This window comes from Neophocaena asiaeorientalis, unplaced genomic scaffold (genome assembly GCF_003031525.2).
Source record: "Neophocaena asiaeorientalis asiaeorientalis breed wild unplaced genomic scaffold, Neophocaena_asiaeorientalis_V1.1 scaffold242, whole genome shotgun sequence".
Lineage (NCBI taxonomy): Eukaryota > Metazoa > Chordata > Mammalia > Artiodactyla > Phocoenidae > Neophocaena > Neophocaena asiaeorientalis.
This window is the reverse complement of record NW_020172451.1, coordinates 3,526,648-3,549,872: the sequence shown is the minus strand read 5'-3', so window position 1 is coordinate 3,549,872 and position 23,225 is coordinate 3,526,648. Positions and strand designations below refer to the sequence as shown.

General features: G+C 47.5%; 2 protein-coding genes across 4 annotated transcripts in view; one reads left to right on the top strand and one right to left on the bottom strand.

Moving 5' to 3' along the window:
• Positions 1–12,948, top strand: part of PPARA (peroxisome proliferator activated receptor alpha) — a 65,158-nt gene extending 52,210 nt beyond the window's left edge. For both annotated transcript variants that reach the window (XM_024737375.1, XM_024737376.1), the window contains exons 4-8: positions 351–511; positions 2,127–2,265; positions 3,185–3,387; positions 8,369–8,816; positions 11,694–12,948. In XM_024737375.1, coding sequence (XP_024593143.1) covers positions 351–511; positions 2,127–2,265; positions 3,185–3,387; positions 8,369–8,816; positions 11,694–11,941 — 1,199 coding nt within the window. In that variant the 3' untranslated portion in view covers positions 11,942–12,948. The remainder of the gene's footprint in view (positions 1–350; positions 512–2,126; positions 2,266–3,184; positions 3,388–8,368; positions 8,817–11,693) is intronic.
• A 6,432-nt stretch (positions 12,949–19,380) lies between these two features.
• CDPF1 (cysteine rich DPF motif domain containing 1) overlaps positions 19,381–23,225 on the bottom strand; it is a 4,374-nt gene continuing 529 nt past the window's right edge. Inside the window, exons 2-4 of one of the 2 annotated variants that reach the window (XM_024737380.1) lie at positions 21,469–21,581; positions 20,309–20,420; positions 19,381–19,965 (exon numbers count right to left, since the gene is read on the bottom strand). In XM_024737380.1, coding sequence (XP_024593148.1) covers positions 19,819–19,965; positions 20,309–20,420; positions 21,469–21,581 — 372 coding nt within the window. In that variant the 3' untranslated portion in view covers positions 19,381–19,818. Of the gene's footprint in view, positions 19,966–20,304; positions 20,466–21,468; positions 21,582–23,225 lie in introns of both variants that reach the window. The other variant, XM_024737381.1, reaches the window with a different exon arrangement.

Here is a 23,225-nt window from a genome sequence, read left to right as displayed (position 1 = left end):
AAGCTGCTGTAAACATTTGTGTGAATAAGGCGACTTGCAAAGTGGCCTTTTCTGCAGGGCCACGGTTTAGTCCATTTTGTTTTGTTTTTTATGGATTAAAAAGTAAAGTTGTTTCTCAGTTGGGGAGCCCCTTGGGTGGGAGCTGCGGGGATGCTGGCGACGTGGTCACTGTGGGAGCACAGAGGGTGTGCAAGGGCCAGGCCAGGGTGGATGCAGCATGGGAGCCCTGCCCACCAGCTGATGCCTCCCCACTAAATGCCTCACCCGTGAACTCAGGTCCTCAGAAAGCTGGTTTCGACATCGGATGGCGAGGCCGTGAATATTCGTAAATCTTCCCCTTGTGTTCCTAGACACCCTCTCACCAGCCTCGAGTCCCTCGTCCATCTCTTACCCTGTGGTTCCTGGCAGCGCCGAGGAATCGTCCAGTGTAGCACTGAACATCGAGTGTAGGATCTGTGGGGACAAAGCCTCGGGCTACCATTACGGAGTTCACGCATGTGAAGGCTGCAAGGTACGGTGGACCCTGGATGGGGAGAAAGGTGGCCTTTCGGGGACTACGTGTGGTTCCTTTTATTTTATACACAAATGTTTGTCACTACTAAGAAGGGTCTGCTCAAGTTGTAGATCAGAAACTGACCCACGTAACACATTCCTTTCTCTCTTTGGAAAGTCTATGGCATATTGCTGGGCTGTTCTTTGTAAGTGACGTAGAGAGTGTGTTCTTTAACAGAAAATAAACCACATTAAAGATGCTCCCTTCATTTGGATGCGAGGTCAGAGAGTTTTGTCCACTTTCTCTCTCCACCCTCATCAGAAGGTCACGGAGGGCAAGGGTTCTCACGACCATCCGAGATGTCAGGATCCTGCAGCACGTGCTGGGCGACGACCAGACCCGCGGCTGTGTCCTCCCCAGCTGCTCAGGATCCCCCAGCAGCCCCTTCCTGCACGTCGGGGGCCTGTCCACCCGAACCACGAGCACCCTTGTGTATATCCTTATTCTTGTGCCAGCTCAGCTGGACCTCTAACCATAGGCGACCCAGGGCCCGCAGTGCAGGGGGTCAGGCCGTGTCCTCCAGCAGAACTACGGAAGGATGACCAGAAAGCAAAGAGGAAAGAGCCCAGTGTAAATATAAACCCTTCACAATTTGCCAACCACATACCTTGAAAAAAACTACTTGCAAAGTGGCCTTTTCTGCAGGGCCATGGTTAGTCACCTTTCTTTACTTTTGTTTTTTTATGAACTAAATAGTAAAGTTGGTTCTTTACTAAAGTAAAGTTTAAGATATTTTTATTGGTTTGTTTTTTGTTTTTGTTTTGTTTTGGTCGCGCCTTAGCATGCGGCACACGCGATCTTAGTTCCCCCACCAGGGATGAAACCCATGCCCCCTGCAGTGGAAGCGCTAAGTCCTAACCACTGGACCGCCAGAGAAGTCCCTAAGACGCTTTTATAAAGAGAAAATCGTTTACAACCAGCTGGCTTCCTTTTATTATATAATCTTTGTCCTTTAGAGAGTTAATATTCTCTTACAAAAATTCTTAGAACTTTTTAGTCACAAATATGGAATGTCCTCAGAAGAGAAAGTCACATTTGTATAAATCTTAGCAAGGCAGAGTCACTCTTCAGGAGACTGTGATTGTGTCTTCCCAGGCCAGGTGAGGACGTGTTGAAATTACTTTGACTTTTGCCTCATTTTATTGTTTTTCATTTTACATGTAATGAAATTTCAAATTTCTAATTTGCCCCAATTACATCAGACTTTCTAGATGAACTGTTTCTCTACATTTCGTTCATTTAAAAAAAGACAATAGGGGCTTCCCTGGTGGCGCAGTGGTTGAGAGTCTGCCTGCCGATGCAGGGGACGCGGGTTCGTGCCCCGGTCCGGGAAGATCCCACATGCCGCGGAGCGGCTGGGCCCGTGAGCCATGGCCGCTGAGCCTGCGCGTCGTCCGGAGCCTGCGCTCCGCAACGGGAGAGGCCGCACCAGTGAGAGGCCCGCGCACCCCAAAAAAAAAAAAAAAAAAAAAAAAAAAAAGACAATAAATGAGCAACAGGAAACGTGAATAAAGGAATGACACTGATTCCTCAGTGGCCCGTATTCTTTAATAAACCGTATCTCATTCCGCAGGGTTTCTTTCGGAGAACTATTCGGCTAAAGCTGGCATATGACACATGTGACCGTAGCTGCAAGATTCAGAAAAAGAACCGGAATAAGTGCCAGTATTGTCGTTTTCACAAGTGCCTTTCAGTTGGGATGTCCCATAATGGTAGGTAAGGTTGTCTATCGCATTTTCCCCACCCGTGCCTCAGTTTACCCCCCTTATCGGGTCGGAACAGACTGTATTTTGAATGAATGTGCTGCAGCATTTAATGCTCGGGTCATTTTGTAACATGAGAGCCTAAGAAAAATACGCCTCAGATAACAGAGATCCAGTAGAACCCTTGGAAATACTGTTAGAAACTTCAGATGGTACAACTTTGATAGAAGATTTTGAAACCCACTGGAAACCACGGGGATGTCTTAATGTTCATATCACATGCATGAAGCATGTGCCATTTCAAACATTTTACCATATTATGAATTTAATTATATTCAATCCTACTCTTATTATTTTTTTGTTTTGTTTTGGCCGTGCTGCTCGGCTCTCGGGATCTTAGTTCCCCGACCAGGGATTGAACCTGGGTCCCCTGCAGTGGAAGCTCGGAGTCCTAACCACTGGACCACCAGGGCAGTCCCCATACTCTTATTTTAGAATTGCCAATTACTACAGGAAAGTGAATTTAAAATAATGTGTTCGTAAGAGTTGCATGTCTACCTTCTGGTAAAAAGAAAAGGTACTATGTTAACTCCTTCTAAGGCTCACTTTCATCTCCTTAACCGAAAGGCTCAATTATGTACCTGAAGTGACCTTAAGCCCATCCTACTGATAAAGTGAGTCATGGTGCCACCTTTAATTTCAAGCTTTTTTAAAAGTCCAGGATATATGGGGTTTGAGGTTTATTTTCATCTCTCCAAGGGAGAAAGCTGAATAGTGCTGAGAAGTGGATGGTAACTTACCCATGCATGTTTGCTCACAGTCTAACCCGTGGTGTGAACCTTTCGTCCAGCCGTTAGTCCTCGTGCCGTGTTTCGTTGTTCATTTCTCTGTGTTCTCCGTTCTTCCGTTTCTCCCCTCCGACCCCCAGCGATTCGTTTCGGACGAATGCCAAGATCGGAAAAAGCAAAATTGAAAGCAGAAATCCTTACATGTGAACATGACCTAGAAAATTCTGAAACCGCAGATCTCAAATCTCTCGCCAAGAGGATTTACGAGGCCTACTTGAAGAACTTCAACATGAACAAGGTTAAGGCCCGGGTCATCCTCGCGGGAAAGGCCAGCAACAATCCGGTAGGTGGCTCTGCTGCTCGTTATCATAGTCTGAAGTGCTTCTTTGGCGACACGTCAGCTAGAGGCGAGGAGGAGGATTGAGGAAGTACGTCCTAAATGCTGAGAAAATCATATTTATCCCCAACGCAAACGGGAGACAATGCAATGGAAACATTTCCTTCAGAGACTATAAAACGTAGCCCAACAGCAACTCCCATCCCATTTGATCCACCTCAAAGCTCCTAGCAACCAAGTTCTTATAATGACTCTGTAATTAATGCACTCAGAAAGTCTGGTTAATAGTTTACCAGATTCTAGGGTTGCTTCTTAAGTGATTTTGTTTTAATCCCTATCTTAATGCCAGAAAATGAAACTATTCACTTCCCACTCAAAGTGTGCTCTCACATCCTTTCCCCTAAAACTACCTTCTCCTCTCCAACCTCCCCCTTCCTACCCCCTGCCCACCTTCTTTTTCTCCAATGAGAAGGAAATGACATCTCAGGGCTTAGAAAGTGTCCTTTGTTTACAGAAACTTTATTGTCTTTTTGGACGGTTCTGGACCTTCTCGGTAGCAACTAAGATTGCCCCTTGTGGACGCCTACACTTCGCCTCCCCTGCCTGATTCCACCCTGTACCCACCCCACAGTTAGCTAAGCCTTTGTCTCCATTACAGGCCTAATCTCAGAGCTACCTTCAAAGAGGGGGATGGCCCAAGGTTGGCGAATAAAGACGTTTTGCCTTTCTCCTATGAGAGTGGTGAAACAGGTTTGATTTGTACTAATGAGTAGCTTGAAGCCATCTTTATTGGGAATTACAAGCTGGAATTTTCAGTCACAGGAAAATAAAGCATCTCACAAGCTACTTACTTTCATGAACAAACCAAACCTCTTTGTTACCGAGTCTTTTCATTCTTCAGTGAATTTTCCAATTCAATAGGCTGAGGTACTTTAGGAGGGTTCAAGCAAACTCTTGTGAAATCATAAAGCCACACCCATGCTGGGCGGCCCCAGAGGCTCAAAGAAACTCCACCCTAACCCTTTCCAGATCGCAAGGGTAAAAGCAAAGTAATCTTTTACCTTTGAATTTCTATCCTGGAAATGATTCGTGTAGCCCCAAATTAAAGCAACCCAAATTTTTGATCTCCTGGAATCCTTTTAGATCTTGCTGAGTTCTTCTACATCTCCCTTGGGTTTTCAGAATGCAAAGCAAAGCAAACTTAAAAGTCATCTTGAGTCGGAACCAAACACTCTTGTTTAATATTAACTTGATTTCCATGGAGTATCCTTCTCACACCCCACTGAGATCCACGCACTCTAAGAAGGAACCCATCACCCGCGGCCAGAGTTGAAATCTGGACCGTTGAGGGCCATCACACAGTTACTCTGGGAGAGGAATCTGTCTTTTGGTCTTAAGGAAATAAATGGCAGACCCAGAGTCCAGCACTGGGCTTCACTGGATAGGAAAAACAGAATTCGGGGTATTGCTGTCAACTGCTTGCTTCTGCCCACCTCCGAAGCAGAGCATCGCGGGTACCAGTTTGAAAGGGAGTGTCCAGGGCCAGCCACTGCCTTTGACGGCACTGTTTGCTCCAAGCTGGGTTCACTTCCCACCCCATTTCCTCTGTATGTCGAAGCATGGCCCTCCTCCTACCTCCCCGCCCAGCCCAGTGCGCCCCAGAGCTTGGAGCATCCAGCTTGGGGCCACAGTCTCTGCTCCATCTGTGCTGGGTCAGAGACAGAGCTGCCGGGAGGGGCGGCATCCTGGAATGGCAGCCCCCTCACACCACACCGTGGGGTTTGGCCTGCTGTGTTATATTGAAATATTATACCTATAACTTGTCAGTAGCTTGAAAAACATACTATTTTGTACTATATCTAGAAGTGTGTAGTAAAACCTACCCAAAAGCTTATTAGATCACTTCATCCAAAGCAATTCTACCAATAAGTCACAATTAAATTTCTCCGAAAAGATGCTGCTGCCGGACTTTTCGTAGAAAATGCTGTTTCGATGTGTTTTGGAGATGAATTCTTATAACATCATTAACGCACATAGAACAGTGTCAGGTGTGAGCGAGGGAGATATATATCAGTTAGGGGAGACTTCTGGTCCTGGCGTGGAGTGATTTTGGGGGAAAGTGGGCAGCTTTCTGCCTCGTGCCGTTTAAAAGCTTTAAAGTGTGCTTCACTGATTTGAAATGACCACCCGTAACGTCAGATATATTCATAGTCAAGCTTGAGGATAAAGAAAATATTCCAAAGTTAAATATAAGCTTCTGGATTTTTAAAATAGTCTAATCAAGAATGTTTCTCAGTAAAGTCTGGCAAACTTTCAAGGGTGTCACTCTATAACATCTCTTTGGCTGTAATAAACGTGGTTTTTTAAATGTTAGCACTTGTTTTGAATTCAGATCGTTTCTAATTTTGCCTGTTCATGAGGCCTGCCTTTTAAAATCCAGGCGATAATTTTATACAAATGAAATGAAATATTTCTTACCATTGAAGTCTCCGTTTATGAGAGAATGTTCCACATAAAAATAGTCCAGGGCCAGCGTCCTGGGCGTGTGTCCAGTTTCACAACGCCCCTGCTTAGAGGGCCTTGTGCTGACGTTTAATGCTCTGTCGCTGTCTTGAAATTCGTAAGCACTTTCGAATAACGGACCCCACACTGTCATTTTGCACTGGGCCCTGCAAATTGTGTAGCCAGTCTGTGCTAGTCCAAGAGATGTCCTACCAAATAACAACAACAGTATAGTAATAATAATAAGCGTTCTGCAGTCAAACACTGGGAACCACTATTTATGCTAATCCCATTCTTAAAGGTCCACGGTGTACACTCATGAAAGACTCTGGTAGACTCTAACTTTATTTAACTCAGTGTTTCTCAAGGGTTTTTCTGGACAACAGGATTCTTTTTTTTTTTTGTAACACCTTTATTTCTGCTGAATGTACTTTTGAAAAGCCAGTGATTTGAATAAAGTCAAGGTGGCCTTATAATATTTTCTGAAATTGAGGGAGTACTGCCACCTGTCCTTTAAAAACATTTTTCTGGTCCATCCTATAAACGTTAATACTTTAAATCCGAGCTCCAACTTCCTGTGAAGCAGAACTGCCCCCAAACTTTCTCAAAACAGTGGTAAATCTGGCCTGCTTTTAATTAATTTATTTATTTATTTATTTTTGGCTGTGTTGGGTCTTCGTTGCTGTGTGCGGGCTTTCTCTAGTTGCAGTGAGCGGGGGCTACTCTTCGTTGAGGTGTGCGGGCTTCTCATTGCGGTGGCTTCTCTTGTTGCAGAGCATGGGCTCTAGGTGCGTGGGCTTCAGTAGTTGTGGCACGTAGGCTCAGTAGTTGTGGCTTGTGGGCTCTAGAGCGCAGGCTCAGCAGTTGTGGCGCACAGGCTTAGTTGTTCTGCGGCATGTGGGATTTTCCTAGATAGACCAGGGCTTGAACCCACGTCTCCTGCATTGGCAGGTGGATTCTTAACCACTGCGCCACCGGGAAGTTCTGGCCTGTTTTTAAAGTCTTTGGAGAGAGAGAGTTTTAGTCTTCCTTCATCAAACTTGAGATTGTTAGAAATTGGGCTTTGAGTTCTGTATTCAGAATGTTTTCAGTCATTCACAGATAATTTTAAAAATATTCGCTTTCCTCAGATGTGAAATCAGATCTTTTTTTTTTTCTTTGTCCAACACTATCTTGCAAATTCTAATTCTGTTTAAACATTTCGTAGGCAATGCATCACATTATCCCAACACACCCACCTCTGTGCCAGGTATACCCAGCAGCTTCCCAGAAGATGGCTTTGTGCTGTGATTCCTCCTGATGCGCTTGTGAGCCCAGAAATAGGGCACACGTCGTGCCGTGGGCACAGAGGCACTGTCAGTGACGTGTTTTGCCCACTGGCAAAGTGATTCTTAAAATCACTGGGCTTCTTATACACTCAGTGTTTATCCAGTGGGGATTGAAAAGGATGCCTCAGCCCACTTCATTATTGGTCTGTAGAACACATTAAGGATCAGAGAGATCCCTCAGAGCCTGCCATTTATTCTGCTCCGCACACAGAGCTGGCGTAAATTTTGACCAGCAGCGGTATCTGTGCCCCTTCTTCTAAGCCCCACCAGATACATCATCGCTTCTGAGCACGTTGGCTTCAAATAACATGGCCAACCATCTCTTCTTTCCTCTGCTAGATCTTTATAAAATGGCAGGAACGGTGGGTTTAGATGCAAATGGTAAGGCCACATTTAGGGAGCTGGGGATTTGGTATTTGTCTCAGAACATGGAGCAATGGTGGGAAGATTTCAGTCTCCTGTACCGGGAAACGAGGGTCCTTCAAGGCTTTCCGGTTTATCCCCCAAGAGCAAGGGTTTAACAATGCTTGTTTGTTTACTTCCACACAAATGCCAACTTTCTGCCTTGTATTTATTTACATGCCAAATTTATTCATTCAACAGTCAGTGTTGGATAATGATGATTATCTGCGAAGTTCATAAAATGGCAAAATTAAGAATTATTGTAATTACTGGCTATTGCAGTATTTGGGAATTTAGAGGACATTATAAAATAGTTAAAGTGCTTTGCTAATATTCTCTTTCTTGTTAGCTTTATTGCCAAAATCAGTACTTCACTTTTTTTTTTTTGGCCATGCTACACGGCATACGGGATCTTAGTTCCCCGACCAGGGATCGAAACTGTGCCCCCTACAGTGGAAGCATGGAGTCCTAACCACTGGACCGCCAGGGAATTCCCAGAACTTCACTTTCTTAGCAATGAAATCCCCACCCAGTTTTAGGCGCCGATGATTATTATCTTACTGATTTATATTGTCCTCTATTAAATGTCTTCTTGTCCCCAACTAATTTTGAGGTTAAGGATGAGGACTGTGTTTTGTACATAATTTGATTCTCGACAGGTGGCTGGAATACTGCAGCTACTCATCAGTTTCTTGATAATTAAGCAGACAGCTTGTCGCCAATCACCCGACTTATTCCGGTGTTTTTCTTTTCAGCCTTTTGTCATACACGACATGGAGACGTTATGTATGGCCGAGAAGACTCTCGTGGCCAAGTTGGTGGCCAACGGCATCCAGAACAAGGAGGCAGAGGTCCGCATCTTCCACTGCTGCCAGTGCACGTCTGTGGAGACGGTCACGGAGCTCACGGAATTCGCCAAGTCCATCCCGGGGTTCGCAAACTTGGACTTGAACGACCAAGTCACTTTGCTGAAATACGGAGTTTACGAGGCCATATTTGCAATGCTGTCTTCTGTGATGAATAAAGACGGGATGCTGGTAGCATATGGAAATGGTTTTATAACTCGTGAATTCCTAAAAAGCCTAAGAAAACCATTTTGTGATATCATGGAGCCCAAGTTCGATTTTGCAATGAAGTTTAATGCACTGGAGCTGGACGACAGTGATATTTCCCTTTTTGTGGCTGCTATAATTTGTTGTGGAGGTAAGTTATTGATTTCACCTGCTGCTGCTGTGGCAATCACAGCCTCCCACCTAGAGAATTTGGCGGTGGTAAATCCGACGTGAGTAGGGTGGAGCCAGCACTGTAGGGGAGGAGGGTGTCCGAGCCCCACATTGCCACTAACCAGAATTCAGTGAGAATGATATCAATATCATATCATACTATAGCATACGTTATTGTTTTCTGTTTCAGAGCTTTTATTTTAAAAAATTTTTATTTTATATTGGAGTATAGTTGGTTTACAACGTTGTGTTAGTTTCAGGTGTACAGCAAAGTGATTCAGCTATACATATACATAGAGCTACTCTTTTTCAGATTCTTTTCCCATTTAGGTTTTTACAGAATACTGAGTAGAGTTCCCTGTGCTCTACAGCAGGTCCATGTTGATTATCTGTTTTATATATAGCAGTGTGTATATGTTAATCCCAAACTTCATGTTATTATATATAAACACATTTGTAAAGTATAAATGTTCTATCTGTAATTACATGAATATATATTTATTTAGAATATAATGGAAGATTAGGCATCATTAATAATTATAATGTGCTTATATCTATTATAGCTAATATCTATTATATATCAGATATAATCGTAATAATATTATAACGTATGGTGTATAACATCATCATATACAGTCGGCCCTCCATATCTGTGGGTTCTGCATTTGCAGGTTCAACCGACTGCGGATTAAAAACATTTCCAGAAAATTCCAAAAACGAAACTTGAATTTACCACACACCAGCAACCGTTTACGTGGCATTTACATTGTGTTAGGTGTGTTAGGTATTACGAGTAATCTAGAGATCACTTAAAGTGTACGGGAGAATGCGCGTAGGTTATATGCCATTTTATATATGGGACTTGAGCATCCGTGGATTTTGGCATCTCGGGGGGTCCTGCAACCAATCCCCCACAGATACCAAGGGATGACAGTGTTATAATTATGTTATTATCATATTATATCCATATTACAGACAGTATTCTATAAAGTCATACAGATGTTAGTAGGGTTGCTGTCTCTATTGGTATATTTATGCTATTTCATAATGAAAACTATCTGTAGCTCACTGTCAGTGACTGCAAAGTGTGCTTTGCCAAAGGAAATGGATCCCAGTGAAGGAGAATCTAGGCCTCTGTATGGGGCAGCTGGCCCTGCGGTCCCCAGGTTTTTGGCTCGGTGTCACGTTCCTTTAAATAGCCCTGTCCCGGGTCTAAGAAGGTCAACCCTCTACTGTAAACTCGGCTGACCCTACCCAGCCTTAGGGGAGACCGAAGGGGCCACCGCCTCCTCAAGCTGCCTGAAGCTGTGCTGTCCGCCACGAGTCCCTCACTCGCGGAACTGAGGCTGTGGCCACAGTCGCCCGGACTCTGGACGTCGAGCTGAGGGAGGGTGGCCCAGCTCCACGAGGTCCGTCCTTCTGACCGTCCAGCTGGGCACAGGTGGAGGAAGTCCTGTGCTCTGGCAAAAAGCACAGAATGTGATCTACCACCGTCCTTTGCACGCTCAAGATGTCGTGTTGTGGGGAGAGCAATGCATAGCTATTTATAAGTAGTATGACAGTTTTATAAAAGAAATTTTAATCATAGATCAGGAAAATGTCTGGTGAGGTATACATGAAATCTGTATGATGGGGTTAAAATTATGAGGGGGGGTTCACTTACTATTTTTTAAAATCTCTCTCTTTAAAAACTTAGTAATTATTTTATAACCAAAGAAAAGAAAAAGAAAAATCCACATGATGAGCAACACTTTTGAAAATCCTAGTAATGCATATGGGACTCTAGAGAGAGCCCTGCCTATTGAATATGGAGGGTGGGGCCTGATTTTCTGGAACAAGGGCAGGATGCATGGATCTGAGCTGTCCCGGGAAGTCTGGTGTCTGTGTCTGAGGCACCCCGGGAGGACACCTGGTGTCCACATCGCCCTTCCCGCACCAAGCCTCAGACCTCCCCTCTCTGGGTTACCTCAGCATCCTCCCGTATCCATCCTCCGATTCATTCCTGACTCCACCTGCTTTTCAGCTGACTTCCATTGGAAGGTACCTGTAACGGTGCTTTATACCACAAAACCGAAGTCAAACATAATCACACTCCTTAAATATTGTTGAAACCGAGCACCTAAGAAGACACAGGAAGAAGAATTTCATTTTCCATATTATGCAAAAGCAGTTTGTGTGTAGAGTTACTCCTCTACATACAGGTTTTCCCCTGACAGGTGGTAATCAGATAAATCCTAAATGAAGCGGCCACCCCGTAAGGTAGCTAGTCATTTTAAGGTCGTAGAAATATTTAGGAATGAGTATTTGTCCTGTCTGCCCCTATCAGGCCCAGCGGCTTGGGAAAAGTCTAGTTCCATCTTCTAGGTAAGTTGACAGCATCTAAAGGCAGCTGAGCTTTTGGTGAAAAGGAAAGGCCATGTCCAATCAGAATGTTTGGTTTCTCGGGAATTCCCTGGCAGTCTAGTGATAGGACTCTGCACTTCCACTGCAGGGGACGTTGGTTTGATCCCTGGTCGGGGAACCAAGATCCCGCATGCTGAGTGGCGTCGCCAACAAAAGAAAAAATAAAAGGGCTTCCCTGCTGGCGCAGTGGTTGAGAGTCCGCCTGCCGATGCAGGGGACGCGGGTTCGTGCCCCGGTCCGGGAGGATCCCACATGCCGCGGAGCGGCTGGGCCCGTGAGCCATGGCCGCTGAGCCTGCGCGTGCGGAGCCGCTGCTCCGCAACGGGAGAGGCCACAGCAGTGAGAGGCCCGCGTACCGCAAAAAAAAAAAAAAAAGGTTTCTCAAACTGAAAAACCGTCATTAGGTATTAGCACGCTGGTAATCGCAAACATCTCTGCTTTCTTTTGAGGATAGATCGGCCCGGCCTTCTAAATGTGGGACACATTGAAAAAATGCAGGAGGGTATCGTGCACGTGCTCAAACTTCACTTACAGAGCAACCACCCCGACGACGTCTTTCTCTTCCCAAAACTCCTGCAAAAGATGGCAGATCTGCGGCAGCTGGTCACGGAGCATGCGCAGCTGGTGCAGGTGATCAAGAAGACAGAGTCCGACGCCGCCCTGCACCCGCTGCTGCAGGAAATTTACAGGGATATGTACTGATTTCTTGGAAATGCACACAAAAAAAGAAACTTTTCAAGCGTTTTTAAAGGCGACAGCACTACAAGTGAGAGATGGGAGCAACGCAACTTTGCACAAATGTCACCATTTGAACCTGGGACAAAGGAAAGTATAAGCTCTAGGTAACCGGAATCCTGTTCCATGTTTCTTTCTTTTTTTAAACCACTGCTTCAAGAAATGCTGGTGATAAACAGCTATTAGTCAGGACTTGGGAAATTACGCAGAATGGTGTTCAGTGGTCTGATTTAACGCACCCGATGTGAATCAATGCAGATTTCTTTGTCACCTTAGGAATTTACTGGTGAATTAACCTCAAAATACGTGGTCTGTCTTCCCTTTTCACCACGTTTTGACTGTTGTGCTCCTTTATAATTTTGAAAACTAATCAGCACTTTTTAATTTTTATAATCCTGTAAACCTAGATGTCTCCAAAGGTTAGGTATTTTAAAAGTTTCCTGAATTTGAAGAAAGACAACATGCCGGTTTTGAATCGTAGGATTTAGAATGTCAAAGAATGATTCGATAAGCTATCAAAACGCAGCAATTGTTTTGTTTCGGTTCGCTGTTTTCACGGTGTAACTAATATGTGGAAAAGCCCGTTCCCAGGTTTGTGTAGAAGATCCCGGAAAGCCACGTCTCACGGGCCCTCTGGACTCGATCCTCCACCTGCTTCAAGCTAGTGTCCGTGGTCAGCAGGAACAAGACAAGACTCTGAAGCATGTCAGCTTCCCATTCCTCTCACCTCCATTTCCTATCAAATCTGAACCAACTGACTCAGGCTGTTTGGGGGCCATGGTCACGTCTCCAGGGGCAAAGTGACAAGTTATTTGTAAATCTTGCGCTGGGCCCCCTCTGTCAAGGCAGCTCCTTGGTCTTTTTCTGTGTTGCTTTTTTAAACATGCGGCTTAATGTTTATAACTCTTGCTGGTGGTAGCTGCTCCCTGGAGTGGAGAAGACGAGGCACAGGTCACTTTACCATGTGGCCTGGGGGCAGGGGTCTCATCTGGAGAATGGACGGGCCAGGCCGGGGCGGGGGGCGGGTGTGGGGTGGATGTGAAACGGTGGTTTTACTCATCTCAGGAAGCACAACAGGGTGGTGGTTTTTACAAAGATTTTGAGAGTTTTTCCCTTTTCCAGCTACATATGTAAGGTCGTTTTGCCATTATTTGCAATAACTGTTTCAGCCTTAAAGATCAACTTTTCAACCTTGGTCCAGCTAGGAAGGCGGTGTGGATTATGGTTTTCATCTAGAGCACAGGGACCTGGAAATCCTCTTTTTCTGTCCACCATGGTAGATTAATGGTCCCATCAGAGAACTTTCAGCAGTGCCTCCCCCGAGCCAGACTGGGCTGATCCTGCCAGTTCAGCCCCCGGATGCCTCTTGGGCGACAGCATTTACGACCTGGTTGTACCCTGGGTGCCCCTCCCCCTCTATCTTTAGGAAATTTGGTTCTATAAGGTCATTATTATTTGCCGTTAAAGAATGGCTGGAATTGAATTTGATAAAGTTCCCAAGATCAGCGTTATTGTAAATAAAACTGTGAGACTTCAACTAGAGAAAAGTAAAACTTACAATTAGGACATCCTTTTACACATTACACGTTTAGTGGTGTGTTTTATCTTTATTTTCTTTAAAGATCCAATCAGAGGATCTGCTGGAAGCAAATCAAAGCACTTCCACTTCAGAATGACACCAATCAGGGGTTGCCCTAAGTCAGAAAGGAGTTAAGCTCTGAGTCACAGGGTGCATCCGTGTCCCCATTCTTTCCTAAAATGCGAACTCCCTGGGCTGATGAGCCTGGAGGCCTGTGGCTTGTCCAAGGTCTCGGGGCAGGATCCCGGTGCCAGGTGTATGTGGCCTCTTGCTCTGGTGTCTTGGGACAGATCTATTCAAAGGGACACAGCGTCGGAAAGTGAGCCTTGAGACTCAGGCTTTTGGCAGGGTTGTCTGTTCTGTTTAGCTTCTCATACAGCCTGTCTGAAAGAGCTCCTAGCTCACGCGTGCCACGGGAACAAGCTGACGGCGGGCCCAGGTTCTGCATCAGCGGCGTTAGTGAGCGTCTGGTCCTCTTGGGGCCCAGCTAGACCACCAGCAATGCCCCTGGCGAAGCCACAGAGGACCTCAGCTTGAAAGCCACTTGACATTGTTCACTTGTTAATAGGAAGAAATTCATTTGAAATAACAGAGTCACTAATTGCTACTCAGAGTATTTGTGGTCACCTAATCAAAGATTTCTCCAAGCACTGATAATCAAATATAGACGAATTATTCACCAGTTCAATATATGGTCGTTTTTCAAATAGTAGCTATTTAAAGAGCACACTCTGGCTTGCTAGGTTTCAGGAGACGCCAGCATGAGGTCCAGTGGAAGCAGGTTCCGGAAGCTTCAGACCACAAGCGTGGAGCTGGCAGCCCGGGATGCTGGATGCGGGACCTGGCAGGACCCCCTTTCACCACCTTGACCCAACTCTTCAAGCCACTGTTTAAACCTGGTTCTTCCTTTCCTCGACTTGTCACCACAGAAAGTGCCAGACTCCTCAGAGACCACAGATTACCAGGCAGCCTTTGTCTGGGAAGGGGGGACCATGGGGCTCCTCCAGGACACCCTGCTGCCATCCTGCCAACGCGCCTCCTCTCTGCCTCCTGGGCATTTCCAGTTGGGGGTCCCAGGCCCCGCCTTCTGCCCCTGCCACCCTGTGAGAAGCCTGAGGGCTGCACATGCAGGACGCCACCGCCCTGACGTCCAGCATTGTCAGAAACAGGGCGTCCCAGCCGTCAGAGAAGCATTTTGACTACTGCCAGAGCACCAGAGCCCTTCCCGCTGCCCGCCCGGCCTCCGGTTTCCCTGTGACCTTTCTACAGCTCTCCGCTGAGAGGCGTTTCAAGCATCTTCCCAAAGAGGATATATGCACAGGGGTAAACAGTGAATGTGAATTGAGGGGAAAGAATTTCAGGATTCCAGAATGTCCGTGAGAGCTGTCCCTGTTAAAGGGAGTCCTTCCTTCTACTTCAAGAGCACAGAACGCACCTTTCCACGGTACCGATGCGTTTCCTACACTGGGCCACACGAAACTCTAAGGAAAGACGATCTTGAGGACAGTGAACGTCCCAGCAAAGGGCAGCAGCCTAAGATCTGAGCAGAAGCTCAAGGCCCACGTTAAGATCCTTTGATATATGGTGATAAGTACTATTAATTGAGCTACTACTGTTTTCCCAAACCTACAGCATGACAGCTACCTCAATAGAGCCATCAAAAGATACTGTTAAAATTAAGGTCCACGTAACACTGGGCCTTTTGGTGCAGCTCTAGTCAGACCATCTACTGTTAGGGCTCAGAGGCTGGATGCTCACCTTTGCTGTGTGCACACTGAGAAATGGAAGGTTTTGTGGAGTTTTAAAGGAATTTTAGTGTTTAAAGGGAGCCTTGGGAATTCCCTGGTGGTCCAGTGGTTAGGACTCCACCCTTTCACTGCCGAGGGCCCGGGTGACCTGCTCACCCAGGGCCGCCTCCTCTTGAGCGACGCCTGCTGGCCATGCGTGAGCCTGTTCATGGGGGAAATCCTGGCAGATGAGGGTGGAGAGATGCCTCTGTGCAAGCCTTAGTCACACCGTGGCTTCACGAGGCCTCGCCACGCCCCAGCCCCACCTGTGCCCCTCTGTGCCTGACTCCTTTTCAAGTCACTGTGACACTGGGCACGTTTGACACCTGGTGGCCAGATGCACGATGGAGGGTTTTTGGTTTTTTGTTTTTGTCTTGACCCAGTGACCACACCTGTCTCTGGAATGTCTTAAAAAGTCCTGTTTAAATATAAGTCCATTGTTTCAACCAGGGAGTCCGGCGCTCCCAGCTAAGACCAACTTGATCACGGGCATGGCCTTTTATGGGGGCTTCCAGGGACCGGCGGAAAACCAGCCACCTTCAAGTGCCTCTTCCACCCGTGTGGCCTTTCAAAGCGCAGATCCCACGAGGAAGACTGTGCCAGGTGCTCACGGCTCCCCACCTGCACTGTCGATGCAAGTTCCTGCTGTCGCCTCCAATCCTCAGCCCCGTCTTCAAGTGGAAAACACCAGCTTGGACGAAGGGCCGCCTGGCGGTGCAGGCTTAGCCCCAGGGGTGGCCTGCTTCCCACACTTCCCGCCCCTGCATTTAAGACGGGCAAGGTTGCGGCAAGGCGCTCCCTGTGGGTTAGCCCGGTGCCTGGGCTGCACGTGTTCCTGGAGGGGTCACTTGTTCTTAGGTTCACAACAGTGGTGTCGACTCAGGAGATGCGAGGAAATTGTACTGTCCATAGAAGTTGCAAACTAAGACCGATGCCACCAGCGGGGGGCTCAGCGATTATTAAAAAGTGTCCAGGGAGGATTTTCGCCACACTCACTGTTCCCACAGTGTTTGTGGTGCGGGCGCTGGACGGTTCCAGAGACAGACTGTCTGTATTTATTCTTCTCGTCTTGTAAGCGGCCCAGCTTCTCTTAAGTGTTGCTCCAAGCTGATTTACCGGGCTCCCCCGGGATTATGGATTCTTACCAACCAAGTCTTTGCATGGAGCTGTCAGCTAAGGGGACTCTTGCCTTCCTGACAGCAGTGACTTCCAGGCGGCACAGCAGGAAGGCTCCGCAGACAGCTCGGCCGGGAGGAGCGAACGAAGGGCCGAAGGGCCATGACAGTGACTGCTGACAGCGTCCCCACCCCCGCTAACTGGGCGCTTTCCTCCTTCTCAGTGCAAGGACTTTTCCGGTGGCGTGTTCTCCTCTAGGGACCTTCTGCCCAGAAAGATCTAAGGTTAGGCTCCAAGGGTTGAGGTCTAAAAGTTTTTGCTGAGATTTGTATCTATTTTTAGGTGCCATTTTAATACCATTCAGGAAAATGGTCGTGGACCCTCAGCCCGTGAAACACACGGGAGTGAGAGCAAAGGACTCAGAACACAGGAGGCCCGTCCTACTTCTGTGGAAACTACGGGACAAACTGAAATGTGATAGCGGAAGTTCTGCAAGGAAAAGAATAAGACAACGCGTCTCCACACTTTCACTTAAAGAATTATGTAACGCTTTGCACGATGCTGTGTTTGTGGAACGCGGCAGGTCCTTAAACTTATCTCAGCAGGGTGGGCTGCTGCGGGTATGGCTGCTTGTTAGGGCAGAGAGCGAGAAGCGCCGCCCAGGGCTCATTTCCAGACGCCCTTTCCCGGCTCGAGGCACCCGGACTCCTCAGATCTAGAGGGGGGCTCTCGACAGACCATCTGCTTCTCAGAATTTCAGTCTGAGATAAGAGAAGTGTAACCGTTTACTTCCACCCCCCTGAGAAAGGGGAGCCATGCACCGTGGTCCGGGGGAACACATGCAGTCACATCCTTCTGGAATCCTTTGCCACACAGAAGACCACACTGCATCCACGTCAACGTCACCTCTTGACTATAGCAACTGGTAAACATCAAGGACCTCAGGCCCCGCGGCTGTTAAATGCATTACATGAAAAAAATCGAAGAAATAGCAATTTTTTACATCACAAATAGCAAATTAAGACCTGGGTCAGGTATTTTTCATTTAAAATGTGTTTGCTAGTTTGGGTGGGATGTGAAAAGCTTCCATGGTTTTCCCCGCTGAAGGTAATACACCAGCCTCCTCCTCTCTTGCCCTTCTCCCCCCGCTGTCACCCTCAGCATCTAAAATTCATTAAGTGATGAATGCCAGCCGGAGCGCAGACAAGCTCCCCAGGTGAGCCCTGGCTCCCCCGACAAGGGGTGGGGGCCGCTGAGTCTCCAGGCCCTGAACACAAGTGAGTGGCTCATCTTTTCAAGGTCAAATCATTCACTCTGGGCAAATGTCTTCTCTTTTTAAAGGCACAGGCGGTCTGGTCCTTTTTTCAGGCCTAAAAAAAAAAATGTACCTCACACGAGATGGATACCACTCAGTGCAGTTTTCGGTAAAATTACAGTATTCGGGTTCGAGTATCACTATTTTTTTCTACACTGTATGGTAAAAAAAGAACTATGTTAATAGCTCTATCTTAAATACTGTGATTTGAGGGTTTTTTTTAAAAATCCTAATGTAAATATTTTACTCACAATCATGCATCTAAGAGCAAACATTGGGATTCTTCTGCAATCAGTGTTAACTGACGTCTACTCTCACTAGCCTGGCTCTCGGACTTGTTGGAAACACACAGGAAGCTGAAATACCACAACTGAAATACAATCGCACGCACGCACACACACACATCGGAGCTCTCCTTCTCTCCTGAGCCATGTGGAATTCATTTCCCTGTAAACCTGTCCCCTTCCTCACGCTTCACGTGCAGGAAGCACGAATGAGTCTGTTCTATCATTTCTACCAGCAAGGCTGCCTCTGACCCAGGTCAGAAGTCACCGATTTCACACAGGAGGACCCCGCTGGAGACCACGAACTATTCCTGTGTAGTAAGTAGCTGTCTGTTCTTCAGGGAATTACTACCTGTGGGTTGTTACCAAAGAGCTTTGCAATTTGAAAGATGCTGACGGCAGTGATTGGCAACGGCTGGGTCTCTGCCAGCCTCCAGAGCCCAACCCGGAGTATAAAGCAGAAGCCACGGAGCCCGTGAGTCTCCCACACGATGTTTTCCATACCTTGGCAGATTTCTTCCTGATGCGGATCTGCACCGCCCCCGGGACCCACAGGGCCGTCACATCCAAACCCAGGGGGAGCCTTTGCCAGACACACGGCAGAGTGGTGCAGGTTCCCAAAGCCAGGACTGAGCATGATTCCTTGGTGTGTGTTTATCGTTACTGTTCTTGGGTGCCTTATACTCTCAAAGTATTTAGGGGCTGACAGACCCTTTGTATTTTATACTAAACAGGAGCAATTCCAAAGCAGATCTTTTCTGAGCAGGCTCTGACGCCCTCTCTCCAGCTCAGACCCTCTGGGTGTGATTGGTGGGGAATCCAGGGCCGCAGGAAGCCGGGGTGTGCAGAGGAGAGCAGATGGAATCTTCTTAGTCACTTTACTGGCAGTGGTTCCAGGCAATTAGAAAATGGCTATAAAATAACTTTAATTGTTTTTTAATTTTGGGTCTTACTCATTTTCCCTTTAGGAGATTGAACTGATCGTATATATCGATTTCTATCCTGAATTTACGGGAACTTATATGTTTGGAATGTCCTACTGTAAGACTGATGAATGTAAAGAGTTAATTTCAGGGTACAGTTTTGCCTTAATGGTTTTAAAAAATAAACTATTTTTAAAAATTACCTGGCGAGTTTTCAGTGATGCTATGAGATGAACTGTTTTGTTTGGTCTGAAGAAAACCAATCCCCAGCTGTAGGGTCCGCCCTTAACCCGGAACAGTCCCCCAGCCCCATAGCTGACGTGGTCTCTACCTGTAGAGTCCAGTGACAGAGCGGACCTGGGACAATGTGGCCCCAGAAGACAAAACCCAGCACAAACGTCGGTCAGTAAAACCTTTATTCATACTCTCATCAAACACGTTTCTAACACCCTCCAGGCAGTGTGCGCTGGTCCTGCGGAAACTACAGAATCGGACAGAGCAGTTCCTGCCCTCTAAGAACTGGCAGGCACATGGAGAGCCCACAATCAGTGTCTCACCAATCGCTAAGGTGGGCGCCGTGAGGGCGGGGGTGCTGCGGTCTTCGGAGCACCGGGGTCTGGGGTCTGCCTTTTGGGCGCCCTCTCTGCGTGGCTCCTGGCCCTGTTGCTGCTGCGGGCGGACCCCAGCTCCCTCTGGCTGCAGACACGGCTCCCGATGGCCCAGAAACAAGGTCGGTGACAGCGGCTCCCAGCTTGGCCCCATCTCTGAGCCAGGCCACAGAAGCCCGCTGGCCAGGAGCCCCATGCAGTGCACTGCTGCGGACCTGGTACCCAACTGGACTCATGTTCGAGAACCAAGCTGGCTGGCAGGCCTCTTGGATGGGACTTTCCTTTTCTCCAAGTCTTGCTGAATTTCCTGAGGGAAAGCATCAATGTTCTCCCGGACACAGGGGAGGCAAAATCTCTTGGAGTAGAATAAACTGCATTCCTGAAAGAAGAGGGGGACGGAGGAGCCTCAGTGCCATGGGATGCACACTGCAGCATCCCCCAGAGCCTCCAAGAATCTCTCTTCCTCAAACCCCAATGAGACCCTCTAACTGACCCCAGCTTGCCTGTCCCCTACCCCTCTGTTGGCTGCAGGGACCCACCCATAATGCAGCAGACCAGCTGCGTGACTGTGAGGGCTCCCAGGACCACCAAGGCCAGGAAAGGCTGCTGCTCACACTGTCCCTGGGAAAGGCTCACGTGTCACCTCTCTCACAGTCACTCACGTGAGGTCCCAGCCACAGGGAGAGAGGGAAAGCGGCCCCAGCTGCACGTGGCTTACCCACCGGGCCCACGCACACCAGCCTGCCACATGAGCCGCATCTGGAGCCGAGGATCAGGAATCTGTCCTTGTCGGGGGTGAAGGGGTCCCTCATGACGTAGCTCTCCTCCAGGAGGCTGCGGAGCAGGAAGTGGTGCCAGTGGGCAGAATGGCCCAAACCTCTGCTGACGAAAGGCAGCCAGCTGCACGGACCTCCCCGGGGCCTGGTCATCGCGGGGAGGGGTGGCCCCCAGTGCCACCAAGTAGTAGCAGAGAGGCAAGCAGTGGCGCCCGGCTGGGATGAAATGAGACCTGCTCCGGGCTCCGTGTCGACCGCAGGGAAAGAACCACTCCTCCTCGGCCCAAAGAAGGGCTGCTACAACTCAGCCCCCAGACCCCAGCCTGACTCAGCAGGGTGGCAGGCGGGCACAAGGCCTCCATGTGAGCTCTCCAAGCCCTCCCCTCACCCCCGGGATGACACCCGCTCCCAAACTGCCTGCTTCCACACAGGGAGAACAGGACGCTTTACGCTGGCTAAGGTTCTGGCCTCACAGCGCACATCAGAAAGGAGACAGACAGGATAGGATCCGAGGCAACACCCCAGGTTCCTCAGGGCCGGAGGAAAGCAGCCTGGCCCCCGCCGGTCCCACGTAATGTACTGGTCAGATCCCCACAAGGTGGCCTCTGATGGAGGACAAGTTGAAGGTCAAGAATCAAGCCCCGGGACCCACTGGCTCTACCGTGGGCCATCCGTGGGCGGGTGCACAGGAAGCTGGTCCTCAGGGCTCACTCCCACCAGTACAAGAGCCGCAAGGCGGGCAGCTTCCCGCTGAGAAGGTGTCGTCGTAGGAACCAGCGGGACCAGTGACAAGGCCCAGCCCCAGACGCGATGGCCTCTGCGGCTCCCTGCGTTCCCAGCTGCTGAGCTGTTTCAGCCTGAGCCACAGTGCTTCCACCCCGCAGCCAGAGCAGGTGCTGGACTCTGGGCTGAGCAGGGACGCAGGGACTGGGAGGTTCTAGGAGAGCCGGATGGCGTCGAACCCTGCCCTGTGCCTTCTTGGGTCACACCTGAAGTGCCCAGAGCCTGGGCCGGGTGGCCCCAGACACAACACCCAAGCCCTGTGTCAGACTTAGGCCAGCCAGCTCTGGGCGGGCTCCCTGGGGTGCTGGGACCCTGGTACTCACACGACAGAATGGGCGCCGGGGGGCTGCTGCCCCACGTAGCTATACGGAGCAGTTAAGGCACAGAGCTGGCACTCAAACACACCCAAGGGGCGGCGCTCCGCCTCACACTCCATCTGCAAGGTCAAAAGACAGGGCGTGTCGCCTACAGGACAAGAGCTCCCCACATCTCAAAGCTCCCCACTGCCTGCTTCTTACCCACAGGTGAGAAGGGCAGCGTACAGACAAGGCACCTCAAGTCCAGAGTAAGTGATGAGACCTGCTCAAGGTCACACGTTCTTTTCAAGCGCACTTGAGCTATTCACCAAGATAGACTATATTCTGGGCCATAAAATGGGCCTCAAACTTTAAAAGCCTGAAATCATAGAGTATATTCTCCAACCCCATAATAATTAAAATCAGTAACAAAAAGATACATGGAAAATCTCCAAATATTTGGAAATTAAATGATATACTTCCAAATAAACTATAATTCAAAGAAGAAATCACAAGAGAAATTAGAAAATATTTTGAACTAAATGAAAACTAAAATACAAAATATCAAAATACATAGAATGCAGCTTAAGCAGTGTTTACAGGGACATTCACTGTTTTAAATGCTTAAATTGGAAAAGAGGGTTTAAAGTAAGTCATCTAACTTTCCACCTTAAGAAGCTAGAAAAATGCAAATTAAACTCAACATAAACAGAAAGAAGAAAATAATAAATAACACAAATCAAAGAAATAGAAAATGGGCAAACAATAGGAAAAAAAATCAATAAAACCAAAGCTGGTCATCTCAAAATGTCAATAAAGTTGACAACCTCTAATTAGACTGATCAAGAAAAACAGGAAGAAGATACAAATTACCACAATGAGGAATGAAACAGGGGACATCACTAAGACTACAGACATTAAAAGGATAATAAAGGAATGCAGTGACCTTTTTTACCAAATAAATCTGACAGTTTAGCTGAAATGGACATATCTCTTGAAAAAACACCATTTATCAGAACTGACTCAAAACAGAAAACCTGAATAGCCCTTTATCTATTAAGAAAACTGAATTCATAATTTAAAATTTTCCTTTAAAATGAAATAGTACAAAAACAAACAAAAAGAACAACAACAAAAAGAAACAGAACACCAGCAAAACTTCATGCCCAGATGTCTTTACCAGCAAATTGTCAAGCATTTAAGGAAGAAGTAATACCAACCTACAGAAACTGTTTCAGAATACAGAGAAAGGAACACTTCCCAAGTGATTCTGAGGCCTATATTACATGGACACCAAAACTGCCAGTATTACCCTGATACCATTCATCGGACAAGGCTACTACAGGAAAACTACAGAGTAATACCCTTCACAAGCAAATATCTTGAGCAAAATATTAGCAAACTGAATTCAATAATACATAAGAAGCCTAGGGCGTCACGACAGAGTGGATTCAACCCAGGAAGGCAATGTTGGCTCAACATTCGAAAACCAGTGAATGCCAACTCATGAGAGTAACTGAATAAAGGAAGAAAAACCACACCATCATTTCAATAGATGCATAAAAAAGCATGACAAAATTCAAGGCTCTGGGTGGTGCTTCAGAGCCAAGGGGCTCCCCACCTGACTACAGAATAAATTCCCTTCCTTGGCATTTAAGGCCTCTTTAATTTGGGACTTACCTCCCAATGACTCTGCCGTCCAGCCCCCACCCCTCCATACAGCAGGCTGCAGTTCAAGTGGCTCCATCACTGTCCTTCAGGTGTTCTCTTCACTTTCTCACACA